We start from the raw sequence: 23,193 nt of genomic DNA, 5'->3' as shown, positions 1-23,193 counted from the left end.
TGCGGCAGACTATGTTCTGAACAGAGAGGGTTCTTCTCATTTGGTGAAGGGTTCCCAAACATGCAGCTTTCATATGACTGATTCTTCTGTGGGACATTCATTATCTTAGACAATCTGTAATACACGTATGTACCATGCAAGTAGCAAGTACTGTGTTTTCAGAGGGTAATACTCTCATCACTTTTCTTGTGGAGGGGAAATGTTAAGTGGATAGGGTGGTAGGGTTCACTGTGAGCTGAAAGCATACCACACAAAAGATGGCACTGGGAGGGTATCTGAGTAAAGAATATTAAAACTAATAGTGAGGTAAATATGTAGAGTTTAAGACACTGGCCTGGTTGAAAATACTGGCAACGAACAAAGAACAATTCAAGAGCTGGTGGTGAGGCGAAACTAATCATAGGTTTGATTAACCTTTAGACTGTTGAAAAAGTGGGTAGACACAGGAGAGATAAAGAAATTCCACACTTTTGGAACCATGATAAGAATGAGCCGCAGTGGAAGATGATATGTTGTTTTGACGGGGTTATAGGGAGGAGGAAGTGTAGGGAGGATGGAGTATTAGCATGAAGAAGAAAGGAAAATGCTGAACATGTACTAAACAGGGCTAGTTAATAGACAGTGTACTACAAATTAAACATTTTCTATTTGCAGACAGCAAAACAAAATTATGGTGACACAGCAATGTCTGGACTGCTTCATTTCTGGTCCTCTCAAAATTAGCAACACAGGCAATTTGTAAAACGATTGCTGAAATTGTGTAATCTGTGCAAAGAACATTCAAACTGGTTAATGTATAATCCTGATAAAACTCAACTTAATACTTGAGTGCTATGATCAATTATTGTAAATGATTTGTTCTCACAAGTCCCTGTTAACTTTGATAAGATATTTTTAATGTCGAACTTATACAATATTAGGTCACTATGTTTTTAAATATTGTCAAATCTAATGAACTTAAAGATCACTGCCAGAACTGAGATGGGGTGGATTTTAGTGTCCAGTCTCTTCCAGTCTTGGCCACATCTCGAATCCTGAATTTGGGTTATTTATATAAGGTGAGTATGTATGTATCTACCCAGTTATAATACAAGCTGCAGTAACGAAGATGGGATCAGGAAATGTCATCAACCTATGCTGTCATACAGTAGACATTTGTTTTCCAGTCAAAGACTGAGACATTTCTGAAAGCAAAACTCTATTTCAACATTGATGTTTTCATCAGAGCATTCACACTGGTGTGCATCCACACCTGCAAAATAAAGCATACTAGTCTCCTACACAAAAGAGTCAGAAGCAAAAAAAACATAAAGGCTTGTGAACGAAGCACTTGTTACAACCACCACAAATACCACAAAGCAATTTCTAATCATTGGAATGTCATCACGATTGTATGTAGAAAACATGATGATTAGAATGATGACCGTTAGAAGGAAAACAGAACAAACTCCATGTACAGCATTGTGAGCATGAAAAGATTATTTGACTCTGCAATGCATTTCATCCAGGATTATCTTTTATAGATTGTATATTCCACCTCATATCCCTAATAGTATTAAACTCGAAACATTCTCTCTCCACAGATACTGCCAGACCTGGTGAGTTCCTCCAGCACTTTCTGTTTTATTTCAGATCTTAAGCATCTGCAGTACTTTGCTTTTATTACTCCCTTGTGTTGTGTGTTTGTTGCTACACTGAATTTGAGACTGACTGCTCATGGGCAAGGCATTGGCAAAAATTGTATTCAGGCTTATATTTCAAAGTAACACTATTCATTAAGATTTCATACTATTTTTTCTGGTGTTTTGATTCCAGCTGATGTCAAACCCAACATTAGGATCCCAGATAGGAACCTAGCTTGTTAGATCATATTTTGATTTGTTTTCATTTTAACAAAATGGTCTGTTGCTGAAACATAAGCATACAATGCTGCAGATTTCCTTTTAATGTTAAAACAGAAGTTTTTTTTATATAAGAAATGAAGTCAAAAGAGATTAGGACAAACTATCAGCTTGTAATAAAAACTGAAAAAAACAGTGGATGCTGGAAATGAGAAACAAAAACAGCAATTGCTGGAAAAGCTCAGCAGGTTTGACAGCATCTGTGGAGAGAAATCAGAGTTAACATTTCAGGTCGAGAGATACTTCCTCAGAATGGATGGTACCTAGGAAATGTTGGTTTTCTAACTTTATGCTGAAGATAGAGTGGGGTGAGGGGGTAAAAGTAGACAATAGGTGGAGATAGAGCCGAAAGAGACAGAAGTAGAGTTGGACAGACAAAGAAGTGGACAACGATCAGCCTGGGAAAATTAATAGCTTCTAGTGGGGACCATTAGTGGCTAATAAGGATTGTGTTTAATAGCATACCACGTGTTAACAAGGTCTGGCACGCAGGGGTTGGGTTAAGGACCTAGTGGAATATGCCTCAAGCCCTAAAATTGTTGAACTTGATATTGAGTCCAGAAGACTGGAGAGTTCCCAAGCAGAAAATGAAATGCTGTTCTTCCAGCTAGCACTGAGCTGCAATGCAACATTGCAGCAAGCTGACAGAGATGTTGGTGAGGAAGCATGGTGGTATGTTGAAACGGCAGGCAATTGGAAGCTCAGGGTACCTGCTCAGACAGGTAACACCTGCCCATTTACTTCCTCCCTCTTCAATATCCAAGGGCCCAAAAACACTTTCCAGGGGGAGCAGCACTTTATCTGCTCATCACTCAATCTAGTCTACTGCATTCACTGCTCACAATGTGGTCTCTTCTACAACAGGGAAACAAAGCATAGATTGGGTAACCACTTTGTCCACAAAACAACCCTGAGATTCCAATTGCCGATATGCTCAGTGATGCCTGGCCCCAAACTTATTTCAGTGTATCAAAATGTTAGGTTATCCCTTTTACCCCACCCTTTAGTCTCAATCTTGGGAATCAGCAAGACTTCCCAAACAACTGACTCATCTTTCGGAGACCAGTAGGCCTCAGGACTCATGTTCCAGTCTTTCACACCATACCCCACCAATGCTACCAAACCTATATTGCCACCTCTACAATTATTGCTAAGCTCCTCGGCCCACTTCTCACATCCTCACAAACCAACATATTACATGGTACCTATCAAATCTCTCTAAAGTCTGGGCTTTAAAATAATGAAGTAAGAACTAAATGTAGGTGAAGTAACATCTTGTGCCAATAATAACAATAAAATAAAGCTAGTCATTTATAGTTTTCATTGTAAAATTGGGTTTTCTAAAATTTATCTTTTAAACTTTGAGCAAACATTCTATGAAATGATATAAATGTAGTGATTGTAATGAAGTCAACAGCTGGACATTATAAAGTATGAGTTCCCTGATTGCAGCTGTTAATCTGCTCCAACCATGGAGCCCTGGCTGATACATAAAAAGAGGAGTATTAGAGATACTATCACTCTGAAAGCTGATTCTGAAGAGAGAATACCGAATGCAACGACTATCCATGCGCAAATAAAGGGTGACTTGGTGAGTGGAGACCAGTCTTTGTGATGTTATTTCAATAAAAAAAATCAGAAAATGGACATGTTCAGTTCCTGTAAAATACTGTCTCTAACACATGCATATTACATGATATCACACAACAATCATTATAAAAGAACAACTCAATGTAAGCATTACTGCAGTGATCAAAGAACAACAAAGAACAAAGAAACCTGCAGCACAGGAACAGGCCCTTCAGCCCTCTAAGCCTGCGCCAATCAAGATCCTCTGTCTAACCTGTCATCTATTTTCTAACGGTCTGTGTCCATTTGCTCCCTGCCCATCCATGTACCTGTCCAAATATATCTTAAAAGACGCTAACATGTTGCGTCTACCACCTCTGCGGGCAACACGTTCTAGGTGCCCACCTCTCCCTGTGTAAAGAACTTTCCACGCATATCTCCCTTAAACTTTCCTCCTCTCACTTTGAACTCATGACCCCTAGTAATTGAGTCCCCCACTCTGGGAAAAAGCTTTTTGCTATCCACCCTGTCTATACCCCTCATGATTTTGTAGACATGCTAATATTTTAACAAAAACTTTAATATGTTCTTCCAGTGCAAACACATTAATATTTGAGAAAAGTAGAAGCTTGGAACATGCAGTCAAATTTTCTAGATTCCTGGAGGCAAGTTCTCTGAGCCAAAGAGAGACAATTTGTATGTGCGCAAAGAGTTAAATCACCTATAATTGATGTCAGGTTGAAATACCAACCTCACTCCGTCCATTTGTGGGTTTCTTCAGGCCAAGATCCAAGGCCAACTTGGAAATGATAGGAAACTAATTAAGGCAAAGAAAATATTCTTTGCAGATATGTAAATAATCTCACGAATGAAAGAGAGGGATATTTCATAAGCAAGAAAGATTATTATATTGTTATATTATATTGTCAGAAACCATGTCAGTTGCCAAAACTAAATAAGTGCGTCATGCCATCTCATATACCTTGGTTTGGTGAGCATTAAGATTTTCCATTGTAAAAATCAGCATGAGTGAAATACAGGTGAGAGGTGACCTTCCTTCAGAAAACTTATGCGCTAAACATCTCTGTCTTTTAGTCCATGCAGTGTAATGACTCAAAAATTAAAAGACATCTGGTAAAATGCTACAAAACAATGTGGAAATTGTAAAAGGAATTTAAGAATGTGTGCAAGTGGTAAAATATGAGGTAGAAGTGTCTTGGTTGACCTTGTTGAATCATAGTTTTCTCAAATGGTAATGGTTATACCACAGTTGAACAGCATTTGGAGGTTTTGAAAATTAGAGCGAAATGCTAAACTTCAGAACGTAAGGTGAAATGTAATGGGATTACAGAATCACAAGTGAAGAATCGGAAGGCGATTTCACCATCCTTGAAAACAAGATTAAAAGATACTCACCTGTATTTACATATAAATTAGATTAAGATTTAGCTTAATATTATTGTTTCAATGCCGTACAACTCTATGACATAGTTGTATTTTCTTTCTCTGTACCCTTAGTATTTAAAGAGGTGTTTAACTGGGCTTGGTGTTATATGAATAAAAAGTGGTTGTAAACCACAATTTGGTACCAGGATTGAACTTGTTCCATGTCACACTGTGAATATCATATTTCGTTACAAGATCAACATTTAAAATGTTATTTAAAATTGCATGCTTCTGATCTAGAACTTAAATTGGCCAGCATTTTCTAATTTGCATTGTTTCATTGCCAAATAATGATTAAACATTGTGTGAAGCAAGTTTGAGCTTACTGAACAAAATTTGTTACGGTTGAAGACAGAAATGAGAAATTGCTGTAATTGGGTTTTGTACTAGTAGTTAAATTAAATGGTTTGAATTGATGTACAAGACTGATTAGTGAGCAGTTAAAGTTCATGATAGCTTCACATTAACTGAACACTGAGAACAGTCAATAATCCTTTGTAAATGAGTTCTCCATTCAATCTGCGAACTTTATATTTATCATTCCATCACTTGAAATTAACATTAAAGGATTATACAGCGCACATATATGGTTCAATATTATGTTTCACTTGAGCCGTTCAAAATTTTGGCAAAGATCTGTAGCTAGGCTTGTGGGTGAGGCTGTTGACTTGCTCACTGAGCTGGCTTTTCCTCATTCAGACATTTCATCACCATGCTAGGTGACATCATCAGTGGAGCCTCTGATGAAGCAATGTTCTTCTACTCCATTCGGAATTTATACTGTTTGGTCCATTATGGTGAATAGTGTCATTTCTGATTTTGACCTATACAGGTTCGTATATGGGGTCCAATTCTATGTGTTGACTGCGTTACGGATAGAAAACCTTGCCTCCAGGAATTCCCATGTGTGTTTATGTTTGGCTTGGGCTACACCGGTTACCTTATCCCAGTTAAAGTGATGGCCTTCATTGTCTGAGTGTACTGATATTAAGGAGATTTCATTGTGCCGTTTTGCTGCTAGTTGATGTTTGTGCATCCTGATGGTAAGTTTCCTTCCTGACTGTCTGATGTAATGTTTGTGGCAGTCGTTGCACGGTATTTTGTAAACCATACTGGTTCTGCATGTTGTGGGAATAGGGTCTTTAATCCTTGTGAGTGTTTGTTGTAGAGGGGCTATGGGCTTATGGGCTACCATGATTCTTCGTGGTCATTGGAGTCTTGTTGTCAGTTCCGATATGTACTTGATATACATGGCAATGTGGTCTCTGTTTCAGGGCATACTGTGTCCTCCTATTGCTGTCTGTTTAGTCGGCATCTGCGGATGAAGTTACAGGGATATCCATTTATAACAATCCCACAGCCACTCTCTGACAAACACTTACAAGGATTAAAGACCCCATTCCCACAACATGGTTTACAAAATACCAAGCAATGACTGCCAAAAACATTACATTGGACAGACAGAAAAGAAACTAGCCGTCAGAATACATGAACATCAGCTAGCAGCAAAACGGCACAATAAACTCTCCCCAATACTGATACACTCAGACAATGAAGGTCATCAGTTTAACTGCGACAAGGTAACCATAGCAGCCCAAGCCAAACATAAAGATGCATGGGAGTTCCTAGAGGCCTGGTTCTCCACCCGTAATGCAATCAACAAACACATAGAATTAGACCCCGTGTACAAACCCATATAGATCAAAATGGGAAATGATACTACTCACCATAACGGACCAAGCTGTATAAATTCCAAGCAGAGTAGAAGAACATCGCTTCATCGGAAGCTCCATTGATGATGTCACCTAACACAGTGATGAAACATCTGAACAGGTTGATTTGAACAGGTTTTGGACTCAGAATTTACTTTAAAAAAACACATTAGTTCAATTATTTGTAAATTAAATTTCATTCAACTCTAATTCTTTGCCTTTATTTTACCTGGTAAATATAACCAGTATGGCACCAGTGTTTTGTGCCATTGTTTGTGATAAATGGAAAACCTGTATTCTGAAGCCTTGTCTTTATTAAGTAAATTGATTTTAAAAATATAGAACCCGGAACCAGAAGTTGGTAGATTTGTGCACATGATAAACAGAAGCTGTTTTGGAATCATAACTTTGAACTGTTTTCCCAACAGCAAATGATCTTACAGGATATTTCCACTCCAATTATAGTTCAGCATTAATTTTTGATGGTAGCCAACTGAAGAAACTGATTGAAGTAAAAAATTAGAAGCAGTGCTCTTTTTTATGTATATTTGGCTTCTACACTATTTCTACTTTGCCTTTTTTATTACACCTAGCAAGTTACATTTTATCATTATATTTCACAAAATATAACCCTTCACCTTTAAACTATGTGCCTGAATTTCTATTGGAGAAAACACCAAATGTACCTCAGAAGATGACCTACTGTAAAAAGCTTGATGAGTTAAACACTGACAGAATAGACATCTACTCAACAAAGTAGAAAATTGCCCAGGTATTCCACATGCAGAAAAAAACAAGAAAATCCAAATCCAGTCAATACCAATCATTAGCCTACTCAGGCAAAATGATCTATGAGATTGTTGATAGTGCTATCAATTGGCACTTAAACAAAAACTTTGCCTAGGTTCTGGCAAGACTAGTTCCAAATATCACTGGTTCAAGCATGGACAAAAGAGTTGAATTCCCGAGGTGTTATGAGATAATATATATCAGGGTATATATCAGGCCCATTATATCAGGGTAGCCATTGATCAGATTTGGCATCAAGGAGTCTCAGCAAACTTTGTCAAAAATCTTTCCACATGTTGAAGTCAGCATTTCCTCTAATTTTCTTACTGGCTGAGTGGGCCTCCAAGAAGTGGAAGTCAATGCTGCAATTAGCATGCTGTTGCATATGTATCCACACAGCTTAGAGGGAACACTAGTTAGAGTCAAGCTTAACACAAAGGAAGATGTTCAATGACCTTACTTAGATCTATGTGTACAAATCTTCAAACAAACCAACACAAATGACAGAAGTTAAAATGAGGATCTTAACACACTGCACAGAAATATGAACTAAACTTAAATCCATACCAGGTTTTTAACTTTAGAACCAAGATTCCAAATGCCAATAATAAAATATTATGAACCTTCCCACCATAAGGTCAGAGGTGGAGATGATTGCTGATGATTGCACAGTGTTCATTACATCTCAGAGATAATAATGCAGTCCATGCCAGGACATTATTCAAATTTGGGCTGATATTGGCAAATAACATTTGTGCCAGAGAAGTGCCAAACAATAACCATCTTCAACAACAGAGGGCTTAAACAATTTTCCCTGACTTTCAATTGCATTATCAAGTCTAATCCAACAAGTATTCCTTACTCTTGTTCTTCTAAGTGGTACACGTCATGGGTTGGTAAGAGGTGAGAAAGCCTTGGAAAGTTGCTGCAATATGTCTTGTATATGCAACACCTTACTGATCATTCTATATATTTGCTGGAGGGAATGAATATTTAAAGTGGTAGATAGGATGCCAACTGTGTGGGCTGCTTTGTCCTGAATGTTGGTGAGCTGCTCAAATGTTGTTGAAGTCGCATTCATTCAGGTAGGTGGAAAATATTCCAACAGGGTCCTGATTGTCTGTTTTGCAAACGATAGGCAGTCTTTGAAAAGCTTAGAGGACTGCAGAATTCCCAGCCTGTGACCTGCTATTGTTGCAGTTGCATTTACACAGATAGGCCAGTTTTGCTTATCAACAATAATCCCCCATCACTAACAGTAATGCCAATGGACTCCAAGGATGTTTGGTTATACTTTCTATTATGGATGACAAAGCAGGTAGTGTGGCATTAGAGAAATTAAAGTTGGAGATGGTGAACTTTATTCATTCATTCATGGGATACATACATTGCTGGCTACATCAACATTTATTATCCATCCCTAATTGCCCAAAGGGTAATTGAGAGTCAACCACATTGTTGTGGATCTTGATTGCAGTTTCCTTCCATAAAGCACATTACTGAAATTACAATTAGCAGTAGTTTAGTGGTCATTATTAGATTCTTAATCCGAATTTTTATTGAATTCAAATTCCATTATCTACTGCGATAACAAGTTGTAGAGCTGCGTGAACACAACAGGCCAAGCAGCATCAGAGGAGCAGGAAGGCTGACATTTCAGGCCTAGTCCCTTCTTCAGCAGGCTCTACACCTTGTTATCTCAGATTCTGCAGCATCTGCAGTTTCTACTATCTGTGAATCCATTATCTACTGTGGTGGGATTTGAACTCGGGTCCCCAGATCATTTCCTGCTTCTCTGGACGTAATGCAGCAACTCGGCTAATTTAATCCCTATGTTTGATGATGAAGAGCTGGAAACTATTTTAAAAAATCTTTTCGGGCAATTAACATTCATAAATGATATCTTGTTCCCTGTCTGTATTGGGTCACTGTAATGTACGGTGGTAAAACCGAACGTTGCCCAGTGATAATGGGAACTGCAGATGCTGGAGATTCCAAGATAATAAAATGTGAGGCTGGATGAAGGGTCTAGGCCCGAAACGTCAGCTTTTGTGCTCCTGAGATGCTGCTTGGCCTGCTGTGTTCATCCGTTGCCCAGTGATGTGATTTTATTCAGTAAAGCGGTAACTGCTGGCGTGTATGTCTGAACGCGTTAATCGAAACTATATACAGGCAGCGATTCAGCAATCTTACGCTTTCTGTGGCTTCAAGTCACGGCAGAATAAGACAGGTCTGCCGCCTGCTTTTTACAACCAACATGCTATTTCATACGGATACCACCTTTTGAATCTGGGGAGAAAAACAAAATCATCAGCATGTGCTTTGGCAGGCTATTATTAACACCGTTTACAGTCTTTGCATTTCCTGCACAATTGTCCACTGCAAACAATGTATCTAGGTTTTGGCTGAAGCCCTGGTGCAGCGCTTTACAAGCTCTAGGCTCTTACTGAACCCATAGGACAGCGTCAAAAATCACTCGACACCAGGTTTCAAACAACATGTTGACTATAACCTGGTATTGTGTGTTTTACGGCCTGGTCCACCCCACTGCTATACTGGCATCTCCACACCATAGGCCAGTTGCCTAGCCTAGTATCAAAGTCTCCTCTCTGTCATTGGTTATCCTGGGCCGGGCCTCCTGGGTCTCCGCCTGGCTATTGGTTGTCTGGGCCAGGCCTCCTGGATCACTCCACTGCTATTGGCTTTACCGGTTCGACCCCTCGAGGAGAAGAGGAGTGGGTGGCCCTCAGAGGGAGAGGCATCGGGCTTGAAGCCAATGCACAAAAACAGACTCCGTCTTGATAACTTTCTACGTGTTGTATTTTTCTCGTCGCAACTCGATTGTGCAGCTGGGACAATTCTAATATGAGAAAATGTTGAACTTTGACAACTTCCACGTAATCGACATGCTTTATTGCATTACTAATGACTTACAATAGGATCATAAAAATAATTAAGATAACAAATCCTGCTGCCTTGGTGCCATGTACAGTTGTTATTGAGAAATTGAGAGCAACACATTTTTATTGCAGCCGACCAGCTTGTGAAAGCCTAACAGGATTAAAACCTTATTGCACCTTTTGCAAGATGTTGACCTATTGCAGTCTCCCCATTTTAATTTGTTTTGGGTTCTCGTTTTCAATAACCATATTTCACAGTAAATATTTACTGGTAATGTAGAACGCAAAAACGAAGTCATAACATGCACATCGTTGTACGTCATTCAGCGGCTCCAAACTCAGTGTCCACTCTTTTCTGCTGGATATGTGTTCTTTTTGGCTGCCGTATCCCGGGCCACTGAGATAAGTAAAGGCGAAGGTTAGAATTGTAAATTTTAGCCAAACTTTTCGTCAGCTTATTCGGTGGAACGTTGCCACACACTTAAACTGAGGTGGTGCTGATAAGGGTAATCAGCCCACACCTCTCATTTCGGAACGCCCAACTGTGGCTGTACTTTGGTTGTATCATCCGTACTTAGATATATAACAGAAACTCCAGAGGGGCAAAGCCGTGGTCATTTTAAGGAAACATCTGGAGGATATGGGCGAAGAATTCTTCACAGGATTACTCTTCACTGTGCAGTGCAAGCAAACACCAACCCATTGAAGGTAATGCATTTGAAAGTATTGGTTAGAAGCCTCCAATGTTTGCCGTTTCACCTTGCAACGGAATTAAAAGGATCGCACTGTGGACTTATTGCACTTTTCATAAGGACGAACATTATATTTTGTCACAAATTCCAGTTAGGTGTTAACTAATGTCTAAGTAACTTGTGCGTGAGAACATCCTCAAAAGCATTGAATTAGGTACAAAAGCTTCTGAATCTAATGATGCTCCTTATTTTTCAATGAGCAAGTGTCAGGCTGGACTCCCATTCGGTGCCGATCTAAGACTGTTTTAGGGAAGACGGTAGTAAATGGATAATGTCACTGGGATGGAGATCAAGATAATGCCTTAAGAGGCGCCTATAGTGCAGTGGCTGTGTCGCTACCTCTGAACAACAGAGGCCTAAATTCAAGTCTCCTATACTTCAGAGTTGTGTCATAACGTTTCTGAGCAGGTTGATTTTAAAATTTTGTGTTGTATTTACGATGGGACCTGGCTAATTATCTCTATCCAATGAGTGCCTCCAGTGGAGAGTTTATACCTGGGCAAAGACTACAACAGACTTTGGGGTGATGCCGCACCTGGTTGAAAAGCGTTGACTAGGTGTGAAGGGGATAACTAATAGTGTGTAACCAAGCTCCAACCTTTTATCTATATCTTGGTCTGTATTGACCAAGAATAGGATGTGGGAGTTGGGTCGTGGATAGATGAAGAAAACGTGACGCTGGTGAATTCCATGGGCTAATGAGCAGAGTTGGTGTTTGTTATCAATTTACCAATGTTTAAAAGATGGAAATAAAATGGGAAGGTGCGGTGTGACATAGAGCAGATTTAGGCCCGAATTAAACGTCATGAATGTGAAAAAATGTAATTTGTAGCAACGTACCTATATACACAAAACAAAACCAATCAAGATCACAAAAGCAAAGCGTGAAGCTGGATGAACACAGCAGGCCCAGCAGCATCTCAGGAGCACAAAAGCTGACGTTTCGGGCCTAGACCCTTCATCAGAGCTCTGTGGTGAAGGGTCTAGGCTCGAAACGTCAGCTTTTGTGCTCCTGAGATGCTGCTTGGCCTGCTGTGTTCATCCAGCTTCACACTTTATTATCTTGGATTCTCCAGCATCTGCAGTTCCCATTATCTAAGATCACAAAAGCAGCTCACGATAACCTGAACAGCATTGTCGACAATATATTACTTTATTTCTTTCTAGCACTTTGCAAAGTTTCGCGGTTTGTGTTGAGGATGGTGGGCCTAAAACCTTCAAGTATTCCAGTGACTCCTGGTGTGCAGATCCTGAGTGCTGGCACAGCCGCCTGCATCGCTGATCTCATCACATTTCCTCTGGACACGTCTAAAGTCAGATTACAGGTAACAGAGGGGGGAGGGAATAATTCGCTTTGAAGAAAAAAAACCAAAACTAAAATCTTAAGTATATTCTGCATTTGTACACGTTTGGTTAAAAGATTGTAATTCATTGCAAGCCATTCATTTTTAATGTTAAGGAATTTTGCATAAAATTTTTAAAAATGGTCAAAACGTGCGCCGGTATTGCTCTCATGCTGCCCCCCACTTTAACTCACACCACTGTGCCTGGTTTAGATTCAAGGAGAAACTACACGATCCTCGGCAGTCGGAGTTCCCAAAAGTATCAAATACCGTGGCGTCTGGGGGACAATCGCCGCCATTAGCAGAACAGAAGGACCCAGGAGTTTATACAATGGACTAGTAGCCGGCCTCCAGAGACAGATGATCTTCGCTTCGATAAGAATCGGACTCTATGACTCTGTGAAACAACTTTATACCGGAGAGAATGGCCGTATGTACCGATTGGCCGGAGGAACCGTTATTTAAAATACATACCTTCCCACGCACAAATAAATGCACGATCTCGCGACTAGGAAACAGTTAATGCAATATGTTCAGAGGGAAGTTGTAGAAATTGTCTTAGAAGGCAGTGTACAATAATGGAAGGAATGCAGTTGCAGTGTTCAGTTTTTTTTAGCAAATTTATTGACATTTTAAAAATATCGTATGGATTATGGACAAGCGGGAGTTATAATAACAATTGTTTTTTTAATCATAAAACAGTTGGAACAAAAGACGTTTTCATACATAGTGCACTCATGGTGTAATACGTGAAATATTGATTAACCCTCAAATTGAGGGGTGATAGATTTAAGACAGATGTCAGAGGCAGGTTCTTTGCTCTGCGAGTGGTAAGGACATGGAACACCCTGCCTGCCAATGTAGTTAACTCAGCAACATTAGGGGCATTTAAACAGTCCTTGGATAAGCATATGGATAAAGATGGGATAGTGTGGGGGGGGGGTCTTAGATTAGTTCACAGGTCGGCGCAACATTGAGGGCTGAAGGGCCTGTTCTGCGCTGTATTGTTCTATGTTCTATGTTCCTCTCCTTCAGATACTAGTATGGTTGCCCGCCTTTTGGCAGGGTGTACTACAGGAGCACTCGCTGTGCAAGTGGCTCAACCGACTGATGTGGTTAAAGTTCGTTTCCAGGCACAAGTGAACCTCAGGTGTGTTACAAAGCGATATCATGGTACCCTTCAGGCTTATAGATCAATCGCCAGAGAAGAAGGAATTCGAGGACTGTGGAAAGGTGCATATTTGTATGTAACATCTCTTCATGACCAGATCTTCTGGTCTCCCATCATATTCCCAAAAGCATGTAGTTATTGCCCAGGAAGTTGGAACTTTCAGAGAAGTCCACAAATATCATTTAGAGTTGGAGACTGGAGAGTCAGCCAGTAGGATTAAAGCCTGCTCTAATTCCTTGGTAACTATAAATATGGCCTGCCTCCTCCCCCAATCTCTCTCTCTCACACACACACGCACACACACACTGAGCTAGCACTCTCTGCTAACACTCACAAAGCATCACTGGGTAAGCACCCAATCCCACCCCTCACTCCCTGCAGAAAGCTAGGTATTCCACACACAACCACCCAATTTCACACCCAATGACACACCCATTTCATGAAACCTGACCCTCCTGCCATTGTCTAACCCAACCTGCCTCCACACCCACTGATCTGCCAGCTGTACTGACCCAGCCACCTGGTACTTGCCACCTTGCCCTCTGAATCATCTATCTGCCACTGTAACGTGTCACCCAAGTGCCACCTTTACCTCACCTGCCTTGCACCCTACACTGTCACCAATCTTTCACTCTACTCTGTCACCAAGCTGCTACTCCAGCTCCTTATCTACCTGTTTGTTACACTAAACCCTGGCCAATGTGCCTCCCTAACTGCACACCTACTTGGTACTCTACCCCATCACCACTTGGGTCTTTGCACCTTTACCTACCAGGCATCTTAACCCCTTACCCATTATTCCCCTTTCCCACTCAGCTTACACACACTTTTTCAGGAGCAATCAAAGAGGCTTTGGGAAACAAATTACTGAGCGAAATATGGGAGCTATTGCTGTGAGAAAAGAGACTTGCTTTCTGCAAAGATCTCCTCTGATGCTACCTGCCTTGTTTGCAGAATCACTTCTGTTGTGGTGGATCCTGCATCAGAAGTCCAGCTGAAAAAAATCCTGGAAAAGGAATTACATTTCTATTTCTTTAATCACACCTTGTTTGTCTCTGTTCTTAGGAACTTGTCCCAATATTGTTCGAAATGCCATTGTCAACTGTTCAGAACTTGTAACCTACGACATCATTAAAGAGGCCATTTTGAGGAAAAATCTGTTGACAGGTGGGCTGACAGCTTCTTTACAAACTTTTATTTCAGATCCTTTTTTGCTTTTTTTGCTGCATTCTGTACAAAGACAACACAATGTGCTCTTTGTGTTACATTGTAATTAGCTCTGTCTCAAGCAAACTGAATTAAGGTGAAAGTGTTAGTGTAAATTTCATGCTGTTGATTGCTTTAAGCTGAAAAGTGGGTATCGTGTTGGTATCTTGTCATAATAAAGCATTTGAGTGCAAAATGAAGAAGCTGGGAAGTAATTTTTGTTATCGTCAGTAGTGAGAAACTCGTGGTATCCTGCCATATTAAGTCGAACAAATTATAGTTTATACTTAGGATTTGAATGTAAGGAAAAGAATTATATAGAAGAATCAGCAGAGCGTTGACGATAAATGAACAGTAAAGACTACACAAGTTTAAGCAGATTGAAAGAAAATGTCAAGAAAGAGGGTCAAAGCATACTCATCCTTTTTGTTCTCAATTGGTACCAGTGCTCGGTCTACATCAACAATATGCTGTGCTCTGCATTTAGACAGGGAACTTTAAGCATTATTTACAGGACCATACTTAGGGAGGTGGTGGCACAATGCTAGTGTCATTGGACTTATCCAGATGCCACAGGTTAATGCTATATGGACATGGGTTTGAAACCCGCCACAACAGATAGTGAAATGTAAGTGCAATAAATAAATTTGGAATTAAAGACTAGTCCAAAGGAACTTTGACATCATTGTTGACTATTGTAAAAACCCTGCCAGGTTCACTCATGCCCTTGCCTGGTCCGGCCTATTTATCAACTATCACTATTTATGTTTGCAAAGGCAGTGCTGAGCTCCACAGCAATACTATTCAGTGCCCACTGAATTGGCCCAGCAAACTATTCCATTGTCTCTAACTGCTGCAAAGTGTAAGAAAAGCAAGAAACCAGACAGACCAGTCAGAATTGATTAAGGAACAAAAGCAGAAGTTACTGGAAAAGCTCAGTAGGTCTGGCAGCATCTGTGAAGAAGAATATCGGAGTTAATGTTTCGGGTCCTGTGACTCTTCCTCAAGGGAAGATCAGCACCGCCTTTGCAAACATAAATAGTGATAGGTGATAAATCAAGGCTTAATCAGCACTACCCACATCCAATTAAAAAGAATAAAAATACATTCTTGCTCTTTGGTGAGGACAAGTCAGGAGAATGTGTATATTTAACAGTGAGAAGAGACATAGAAATTCAAGTTTATTCTGATTCTTAAAAATAATAGGTCAGATGATATTATCATGGATAGCACTGAATGAAATTACCTAACTCCCTATTTATTTCTAACTTGTATACTCTCTCATTTGTATTTGACATTTACTTCATTTTCACGTTGCTGCAATTAGAAAATTGTCCAGTGTTTGGGTATGCAACAACATAAATATTATAACAACATTACCAGCGAGCTTGCCTGGCCATTTCCACTATCCCATACCAATGTGCCAGCTGGAGTCAGAAAGATAAGATTTAATTTGAAGCTAACAGGTAACTGAAAACCTCACATTGAGTTAGGACTGTTGTTGATTCACGTGTCTTTCAGAAAGTTGTCTTTCAAACAAAGAACTTCCTGTTTAAAAGTACATTATTAACTCTTTTAAATGGATGATGATGGGATAGTGTAGGGGGATGGGCTAAGATTAGTTCACAAATTGGCGCAACATCGAGGGCTGAAGGGCTTGTTCTGCGCTGTATAGTTCTATGTTCTAAATGTACATGATTTCTGGAAGGTGAGCATAACAACAAATCTTGTCTCGCTGTGAGACTGAGAGAAACAAATGAACAGAAATCCTTTTCTCCCATTGTATTTTATATTATTAATATTTAGGTTATTCCTATTATTTGAAGTTAGTGTATACAATTATTCAGGTACCAAATAATACAACCTTTCATTTTATTAAGCTTCTGCAAAAAAACTGTTGCTGTGATTTAGCCAGAGTCTTTGATTAAGCACTTTTATAAAGGCACTCATTTTCTTTATGTCAAATTTAATCCAGAAAGCTTGATACCCCATCCAAATTTGCAATGCCATAGTATCAGCTTCCTTACACAGAAGGTACAATTTGAAAATAATCTTGTGTTTTCGCTTTAACAGATACAAACTCTAAAACTGATCAGGATTTTTCCTAATTCACAGATAACTTTCCATGCCACTTCCTCTCAGCCTTTGGAGCAGGGTTTTGTGCAACAGTAGCAGCTTCTCCTGTTGATGTGGTAAAAACGAGGTATATGAACTCTGCTCCTGGCCAGTACAAGAGTGCATTAAATTGTGCTTGGACCATGCTGAATAATGAAGGACCAACAGCTTTTTACAAAGGGTAACTTCATCTGGTTCAACTTAATTAACAGTGAAGTATATCTACATTTAATTGGTGTTTTGCTTTAGCTATTGATTTTCTTCCCTTGCTTCCTTACTGGAGTCAGTTTCACAGGATTACACAGCTACTGGGTCTCAACAGATGATTCAAATAGGGGACTTTGTAGCTGAACCTGATTTTGATCTTATGATTGTAGAAGGCACTGCTGGACAGGTTCAGAAGTAAGAACTCTGGCTAATTTTCTCTGCCCAGCCTAGGGGCCATACTGAGACCCAGTTGCAAATATCCTTGCTGGCCCAGCTGAGATAAACAATCTCAAAACAGGTCAAGGATCAAAACCAGGGAAAACCTGGTTCAACTACTCACCAGTTTAAAAAGTTGAGAAATCAAGAACATATTTACATTTTAAACGTTCATTCTGGTATTAGGCAAAGCAGGAGATATTTCAAATCCAGAAAATCTCATTTAATTTTGCAAAAGATGAGAATCTTTCCCCTTCTTACCTTAATCCTATGCCCTCTAGTCTTGGACTCCCCCACCCTGGGGAAAAGACTTTGACTATTCACCTTATCCATGCCCCTCATGATCTTATAGACCTCTATAGGGTCACCTGTCAGCCTCCTATGATGCAGGGAAAAAGTCCCAGCCTATTCTTACAACTCAAATCCTCCAGTCGTGATAACATTCTTGTAAATCGTTCCTGTACCCTTTACAATTTAATAATATCCTTCCTGTAGCAAGATAATCAGAACTGTACACAATACTCAGAAGTGGCCTCACCAATGTCCTGTACAGCTGCAATATGACGTCCCAACTCATACACTCACTGCTCTGACCAACGAAGGCAAGTGTGCCAAATGCTTTCTTCACCATTCTGTCTACCTGTGATGCCACTTTCAAGGAACTATTTAGCTGAACCCCTAGGTGTCTCTGTTCAGTTTCTCAGAGGTTTCTTGTCTGAATCCACATTCTGATTCAGATCACTGTGGCTTTTAGTTTAACTACAGGTCCTTAATATAGAACTTAGTCAACCTGTAAGTCGTAATAAACTAACTCTGTTCTTTTATTCTCTCACCATATGTTAAACTCTCTGGATTCACTATCAATGTTCATTTCAATTGTAGGTTTCTTCCCTCTTACCTCCGCCTTGGCAGCTGGAATGTGATTATGTTTGTGACTTATGAACAACTGCAAAGGGCAATGATGATAGTCAAACAAAGTTACGATCGTGTTGCATGATTCCTTGGAACACATCACTCCAAATCATAGAATGATTTCCCTACACTGCTGAGTCTGCATTATGGACATGAGAACTGATGCCATAAACATGAATTCTCAAAAAGGGATTCCTTTTTAAAAATACTATTTTGTACAAAATGAGGCTCCTTGGACAGCCTGCCTTTGGTTTAATTCTATTGCATTTTGAAATGTGATAATATTTGTTCATGGACAAATGTACGGGATAAATGTTTTTGGACAATATACAGTCAAAAAGAAGCACTTTATTTTCACAGAAAATGATTAATAATGTACTATTTGTTTTTCAAAAATACACAATTGAGCAACATGCATTGTGTTCCTTAAGAATGTACAAAGAGACACTAACCTAGAACTTTGATCACCCTTCATTTGTTCTGCAGAAACATTTGAATGTCTAAAGGTCCAATATAGTGGATGGTGAGCCTGGATCATTCTGCACCAGATGTGTGCTGTCTGTCCTGTTGAATGGGCTCTCACTGCATCCAGTTCATACACCAAAAAACAAATTAGAGGCCTCACTGCAATTAAATAAGAGCATTGTTCTTGCTGTAGGACCTTTTCATGAAATTGGTTTTCATCAGTGCCTGATATAGCACATATCACAGTAACAGGCACAAAGGACTGGACCACAGCTGAAATGACTAAGCAATTCCTTACACATTCACAAACTTTTATCCAGTTATTTTTTCCAATCGACAAGTAAATTTTGATGACTTGCAATAAATTTTTGAGGATGTTTGAGTGCGGTGTTTTATTGTACTCACGGGTGGTCTGCCGATGTTTGGGGATGTATCATTGGAGAGAAAGAGTCCATACCCAGAGTCTTCAGTGGGCACATCTCATAACTAAAGAACAGTATTTCAGATGGCTTCACTTCACCGAGGAGGTCACTGAATAATGTTATCTCTTGCAGCTACACCAGAACCAGAAAATGGGAAGCACTGTTGATGGCTGTGAAGATAACTGCAAGCCCTTGAGCTCTATGCCATAGACTCATTAGAGGTTGCAGTAAATGATCATTAGATTACAGTTTTCTATACAGCATATATAAAGGTAGCCCCAGCTTTTTCTGAGCACTGAATACTGCCTCGTTCTGTGCATCAACCTACAAGACAGAAGCGAGCATTTTACTGGCTTTCTTTCAGTGAATTTGAGAATGTTGTTGGCATGATGGAATATTTCAGATGTGTACAAGATGTGAGATGTTGGCAAGTAAGGGTTTCAATTGTGCTGAGAGTAGACAATGCAGTTCATTTTGTATATCGGAAAGAATGTAGGAACTGGAGTAGGCATTCAGCCTCTTGAATCTGTTCTACCTTTGTGTTAAATTCGGCTGCACTGTACCTTAACATCATTTATCTGCCTTTGTCCCTTATCCTTAATATCATCACCAAACAAAAATCAACTTCAGTTTTGAAATATTTAATGAAACAATTGCATTTTGGGAGCAGTCAGACTACTGCTATCTGATGTGATGTGTTTGTTTAACATCAGGTTTGGACAGAATATCTCAAATTTAAAGGTTATCCCTTAAAGTTCTGAAGAAGATTTGTAGCTCAGGTTTTGGATGAGGTTGTAGCCATGCTCGCCGAGCCGGTGGGTTTAGTTTCAAACGCTTTGTCACACTGCCAGGTAATATCATCAGTGTGCCTCAGGTGAAGTGTTCGTGTTCTGTCCTGCTTGTCATTTATATGCCTTGGTTTGTTGGGGTGGTTGATAATAACTTCCAATTCTGTTTCTCGGTGGTTTGTACACAGGGTCTGATTCAATGTGTTTATTGATGGAGTTCCAGTTAGAATATCAGGCCTCCAGGAATTCTGTGGCATGTCACTGTTTGGCTTATGTGATTATGGATGTGTTGTCCCAATCGAATTCGTGTACCTCATTGTCTGTGTGCAGTGAGACATGACCAATTCACAAATCACTGATAAACTGCATTGGAAGTAATGAGGGGAAACAATTCACACCTGTCCAGTCTCTCTTGATCGCTCAATTTCTCCATCCTAGGAAACATCCTGGTTAACCTCCTCTGTACCCCTGCTAGTACTATTGCATCCTTCCTGTAATGAGGTGATCAGAACTGCATACAGTACTCCAGTTGTGGCCTGACCAATGCTCTGCACAACTCGAACATTATCTGCCAGCTCTTATACTCTTTACCATGACTGATGAAGGCAAGTGTCCCATATACCTTCTTTATTATCCTTTCTATGTGCTCTGTCAACTTCAGGGATCAATGAATAATTACCTGAAGATCCCTCTGTTCCTCTAAGCTACCCAGTGTCCTGCCCTTCATCAAATATAGGAGTTGTAAGGTCATTTTGCGGCTGTACAGGACATTGGCTAGGCCACTTTTGGAATACTGCAAGTAGTTCTCGTCTCCCTGCGAAAGAAAATATGTTGTCAAACTTGAAAGGGTTCAGAAAAGATTTCAAGGATGTCGCCAGGGTTGAGCTATAGGGAAGACTGGAGAGGCCGGGGCTATTTCCTCTGGAGTGTCAGAGGCTGAGGGGTGACCTCATAGTGGTTCATGAAATCATGAGGGGCATGGATAGGGTAAACAGACAAGGTCTTTTCCCCTGGGGGTTGGGGAGTCCAAAACTAGAGGACACATTTAAGGTGAGAGGGGAAAGATTTAAAAGGGACATAAGGGGAACTTTTTCATGTGTGTGTATGGAATGAGCTGCCAGAGGAAATGGTGGAGCTGGTACAATTACAACATTTAAAAGGCACCTGGTATATGAATTGGTATATGAACAGGAAGGCGTTAGAGAGATTTGGACCAAATGCTAGATTTATTTAGGATATCTTCTCCCCTCCCACTCCCCCCAGCCCCCCACCACAGCAGCCTGGGATGTAATTTATCCAGCCTTGGGATTTATCTGTTTTTAAGCCCAACTGAGCCTCCAATACCTCCCTATTTCCTGCACTGCACCCCCCCAACCCAGCCCATCCAGTTTCCTGCTGCTTCACACACAGGTTGCTCCCTTGATCCCTAATGGGCCCTACTCTTTGACGTATTTATAAAACATTTTGGGATTCTCCTAATTTTGTTCACAAGTCCTTTTTTATGTTTCCTTTTCGCTCCTAATTTCTTTTAATGTTCCTTCCTGACTTCCTGTATTCCTCTGGGGCTGTAGATGCAATGAATGATTTCATAATTTTCTTATAAAATTTTTCTGTCTATATAAAGATGACTGGATAGTCCTGGATTTTCCACAAGAGTTACCTTTAAGTACTTGCTTAATGTCAGCTAAGCAGATGTAACCAGAGTAGTTAACTTAAAAGCATCACTTGATCATGGAATTTCTGAAATACATTCCAGAGGTATCACCATAAAACAATGGTTGGGAGCTTCTACATTCACAAATTGAACTGTAAGCAAGCAGGTAGATCGTCTGTGATGTGCAAGGTTGCCTTTTATTTGAGGGAGTAGGGTGTGGGTTAGCAATCACAGGATTCTACTTCTGCAATGTGGCATAAACACTTTGATCGTGCAACGTATAAACGGGTGAAGTTACATAACCTGAGAGCTCTTTCATCAAGGCACAACATTGGCTTACCAATGAAGCTTCCATGTCACACTGTGTTAGGGCTTAATGCGAGGCTTCAATGTGAATGATAGACGAGTAAGGAGTATCGCTAATGAAATGCTGTTACCTTTCTCCCGCATCTGAATGAACATTATCACTGTTGGAATCCTTGTGGTGTTACTTCAACTGAGAAGACAACATAGAAGGAGAGAGTAATTTCAAACTTTGACCAAGTCCGGCAAGTATAGCAACCTCTAATGGGAGAAGCAACTGACGAACGTGCCCAAAGGAAGTGAAGGAAAATGATGTGACCCTGAATCTACAGGCCTTGCTGTCATTTTCTACAGCTGCAGAAACACAGTGCAGCTGCAGTTTAAGGCTGTCACAAGCTATCAACATTGAACAGTGTCATTTTTTAGGCAGAGGGGGCCGAGGCCAGCTAAGGTGAGGGGAAGTATTTGTTGGAAACTATCCTTACTTCATGAGGAGAAAATTCCTGACCTGGCTGAAGAGCATAAAGGCTCATATGGAAATAGGATGACTTCAATATCCACCCAATCTGGTAAGCTTCATTGTGCTACTCTCCCATTACCACTAACTCATTCTTAACCTGCACAAGCTTTTATCATTCTTAGACAACTAATTCGCTCTCTTTTAGAAAAGAAGCAGCACCCAGTAAACCTCAGCTGAAAAGAGGCCAGTGTCAGAGACCATCATCTCCATCTGCCTCTGAGAAGGATTGTGATGATACAATGGCTTTAAGAGGTGTATTTTGTCCTTTATTTTAATGAAGTGTGGTTGAGGCAGAAGTACGAAGCGGTCTGTTACAAGCCAGTAAAATAAACAACTTGGGGCTTGGGTTTTGTTTTTAAGTTGGAACAATAGAAGCAGCATGAAGGAATGGGGTCAAACTCCCACAGAACCAGGATTTTAGTTTAACTTTCAGTAGCTATTGTGTTTGCAAGTTGCTATACATCTCTCCTTGCTACAGTAAAACACTTGCACTCCCATCCGCTTTATTTATCCAAGTTTTCTCTTGATGTTCATTTCTCTTGGACTGGAGAATTGCATGTGAAACAATCTATTTTACTGAACTTTCTTTTGCCAAGCATGTGTATATGGGATGTCAATATATTGGAACAGTTGCTGTTTAGTAGTTAAATAATCCATTATTCTGTTAACTTTTCCAACAGAGTTAAGTTGTTCCAATTTTTATTTGTTTTGTTTGTATTTTAACTATAGTGTAAGAGTAGTCTGTTTTGCTTCAAGCTTGGCATTTGACCAAGTGAATTGAATCAGGAACACCTTACACTTG

The 23,193-nt window shown here is 40.0% G+C and overlaps 1 protein-coding gene across 2 annotated transcripts; it reads left to right on the top strand.

The window, feature by feature from the left end:
- The first annotated feature begins 10,547 nt into the window (after window positions 1-10,547).
- ucp1 (uncoupling protein 1) lies at window positions 10,548-19,071 on the top strand. 2 transcript variants are annotated; one of them, XM_048550048.1, is made up of 7 exons: window positions 10,548-11,025; window positions 12,237-12,394; window positions 12,626-12,842; window positions 13,448-13,645; window positions 14,649-14,750; window positions 16,905-17,115; window positions 18,210-18,310. In XM_048550048.1, exons 2-6 carry the CDS (start codon window positions 12,269-12,271, stop codon window positions 17,087-17,089), a joined length of 828 nt encoding a protein of 275 aa, XP_048406005.1. In that variant the 5' UTR covers window positions 10,548-11,025; window positions 12,237-12,268; the 3' UTR covers window positions 17,090-17,115; window positions 18,210-18,310. The 2 variants fall into 2 exon arrangements, with proteins under 2 accessions (XP_048406005.1, XP_048405921.1); XM_048549964.2 differs by having other exon boundaries at window positions 10,551-11,025; window positions 16,905-17,085; window positions 18,210-19,071.
- The last annotated feature ends 4,122 nt before the right edge of the window (window positions 19,072-23,193 follow it).

This window comes from Stegostoma tigrinum, chromosome 1 (assembly GCF_030684315.1).
Source record: "Stegostoma tigrinum isolate sSteTig4 chromosome 1, sSteTig4.hap1, whole genome shotgun sequence".
Taxonomy (NCBI): Eukaryota; Metazoa; Chordata; class Chondrichthyes; order Orectolobiformes; family Stegostomatidae; genus Stegostoma; species Stegostoma tigrinum.
This window is presented reverse-complemented; position numbering and strand designations above follow the sequence as displayed.

Coding starts and splice junctions, on each gene's coding strand:
- ucp1 (XM_048549964.2), top strand. CDS start 12,269: ATGGTGGGCCTAAAACCTTCAAGTATTCCAGTGACTCCTGGTGTGCAG. Junction 12,395..12,625: donor CGTCTAAAGTCAGATTACAG/GTAACAGAGGGG, acceptor TGCCTGGTTTAG/ATTCAAGGAGAAACTACACG. Junction 12,843..13,447: donor TTATACCGGAGAGAATGGCC/GTATGTACCGAT, acceptor CCTCTCCTTCAG/ATACTAGTATGGTTGCCCGC.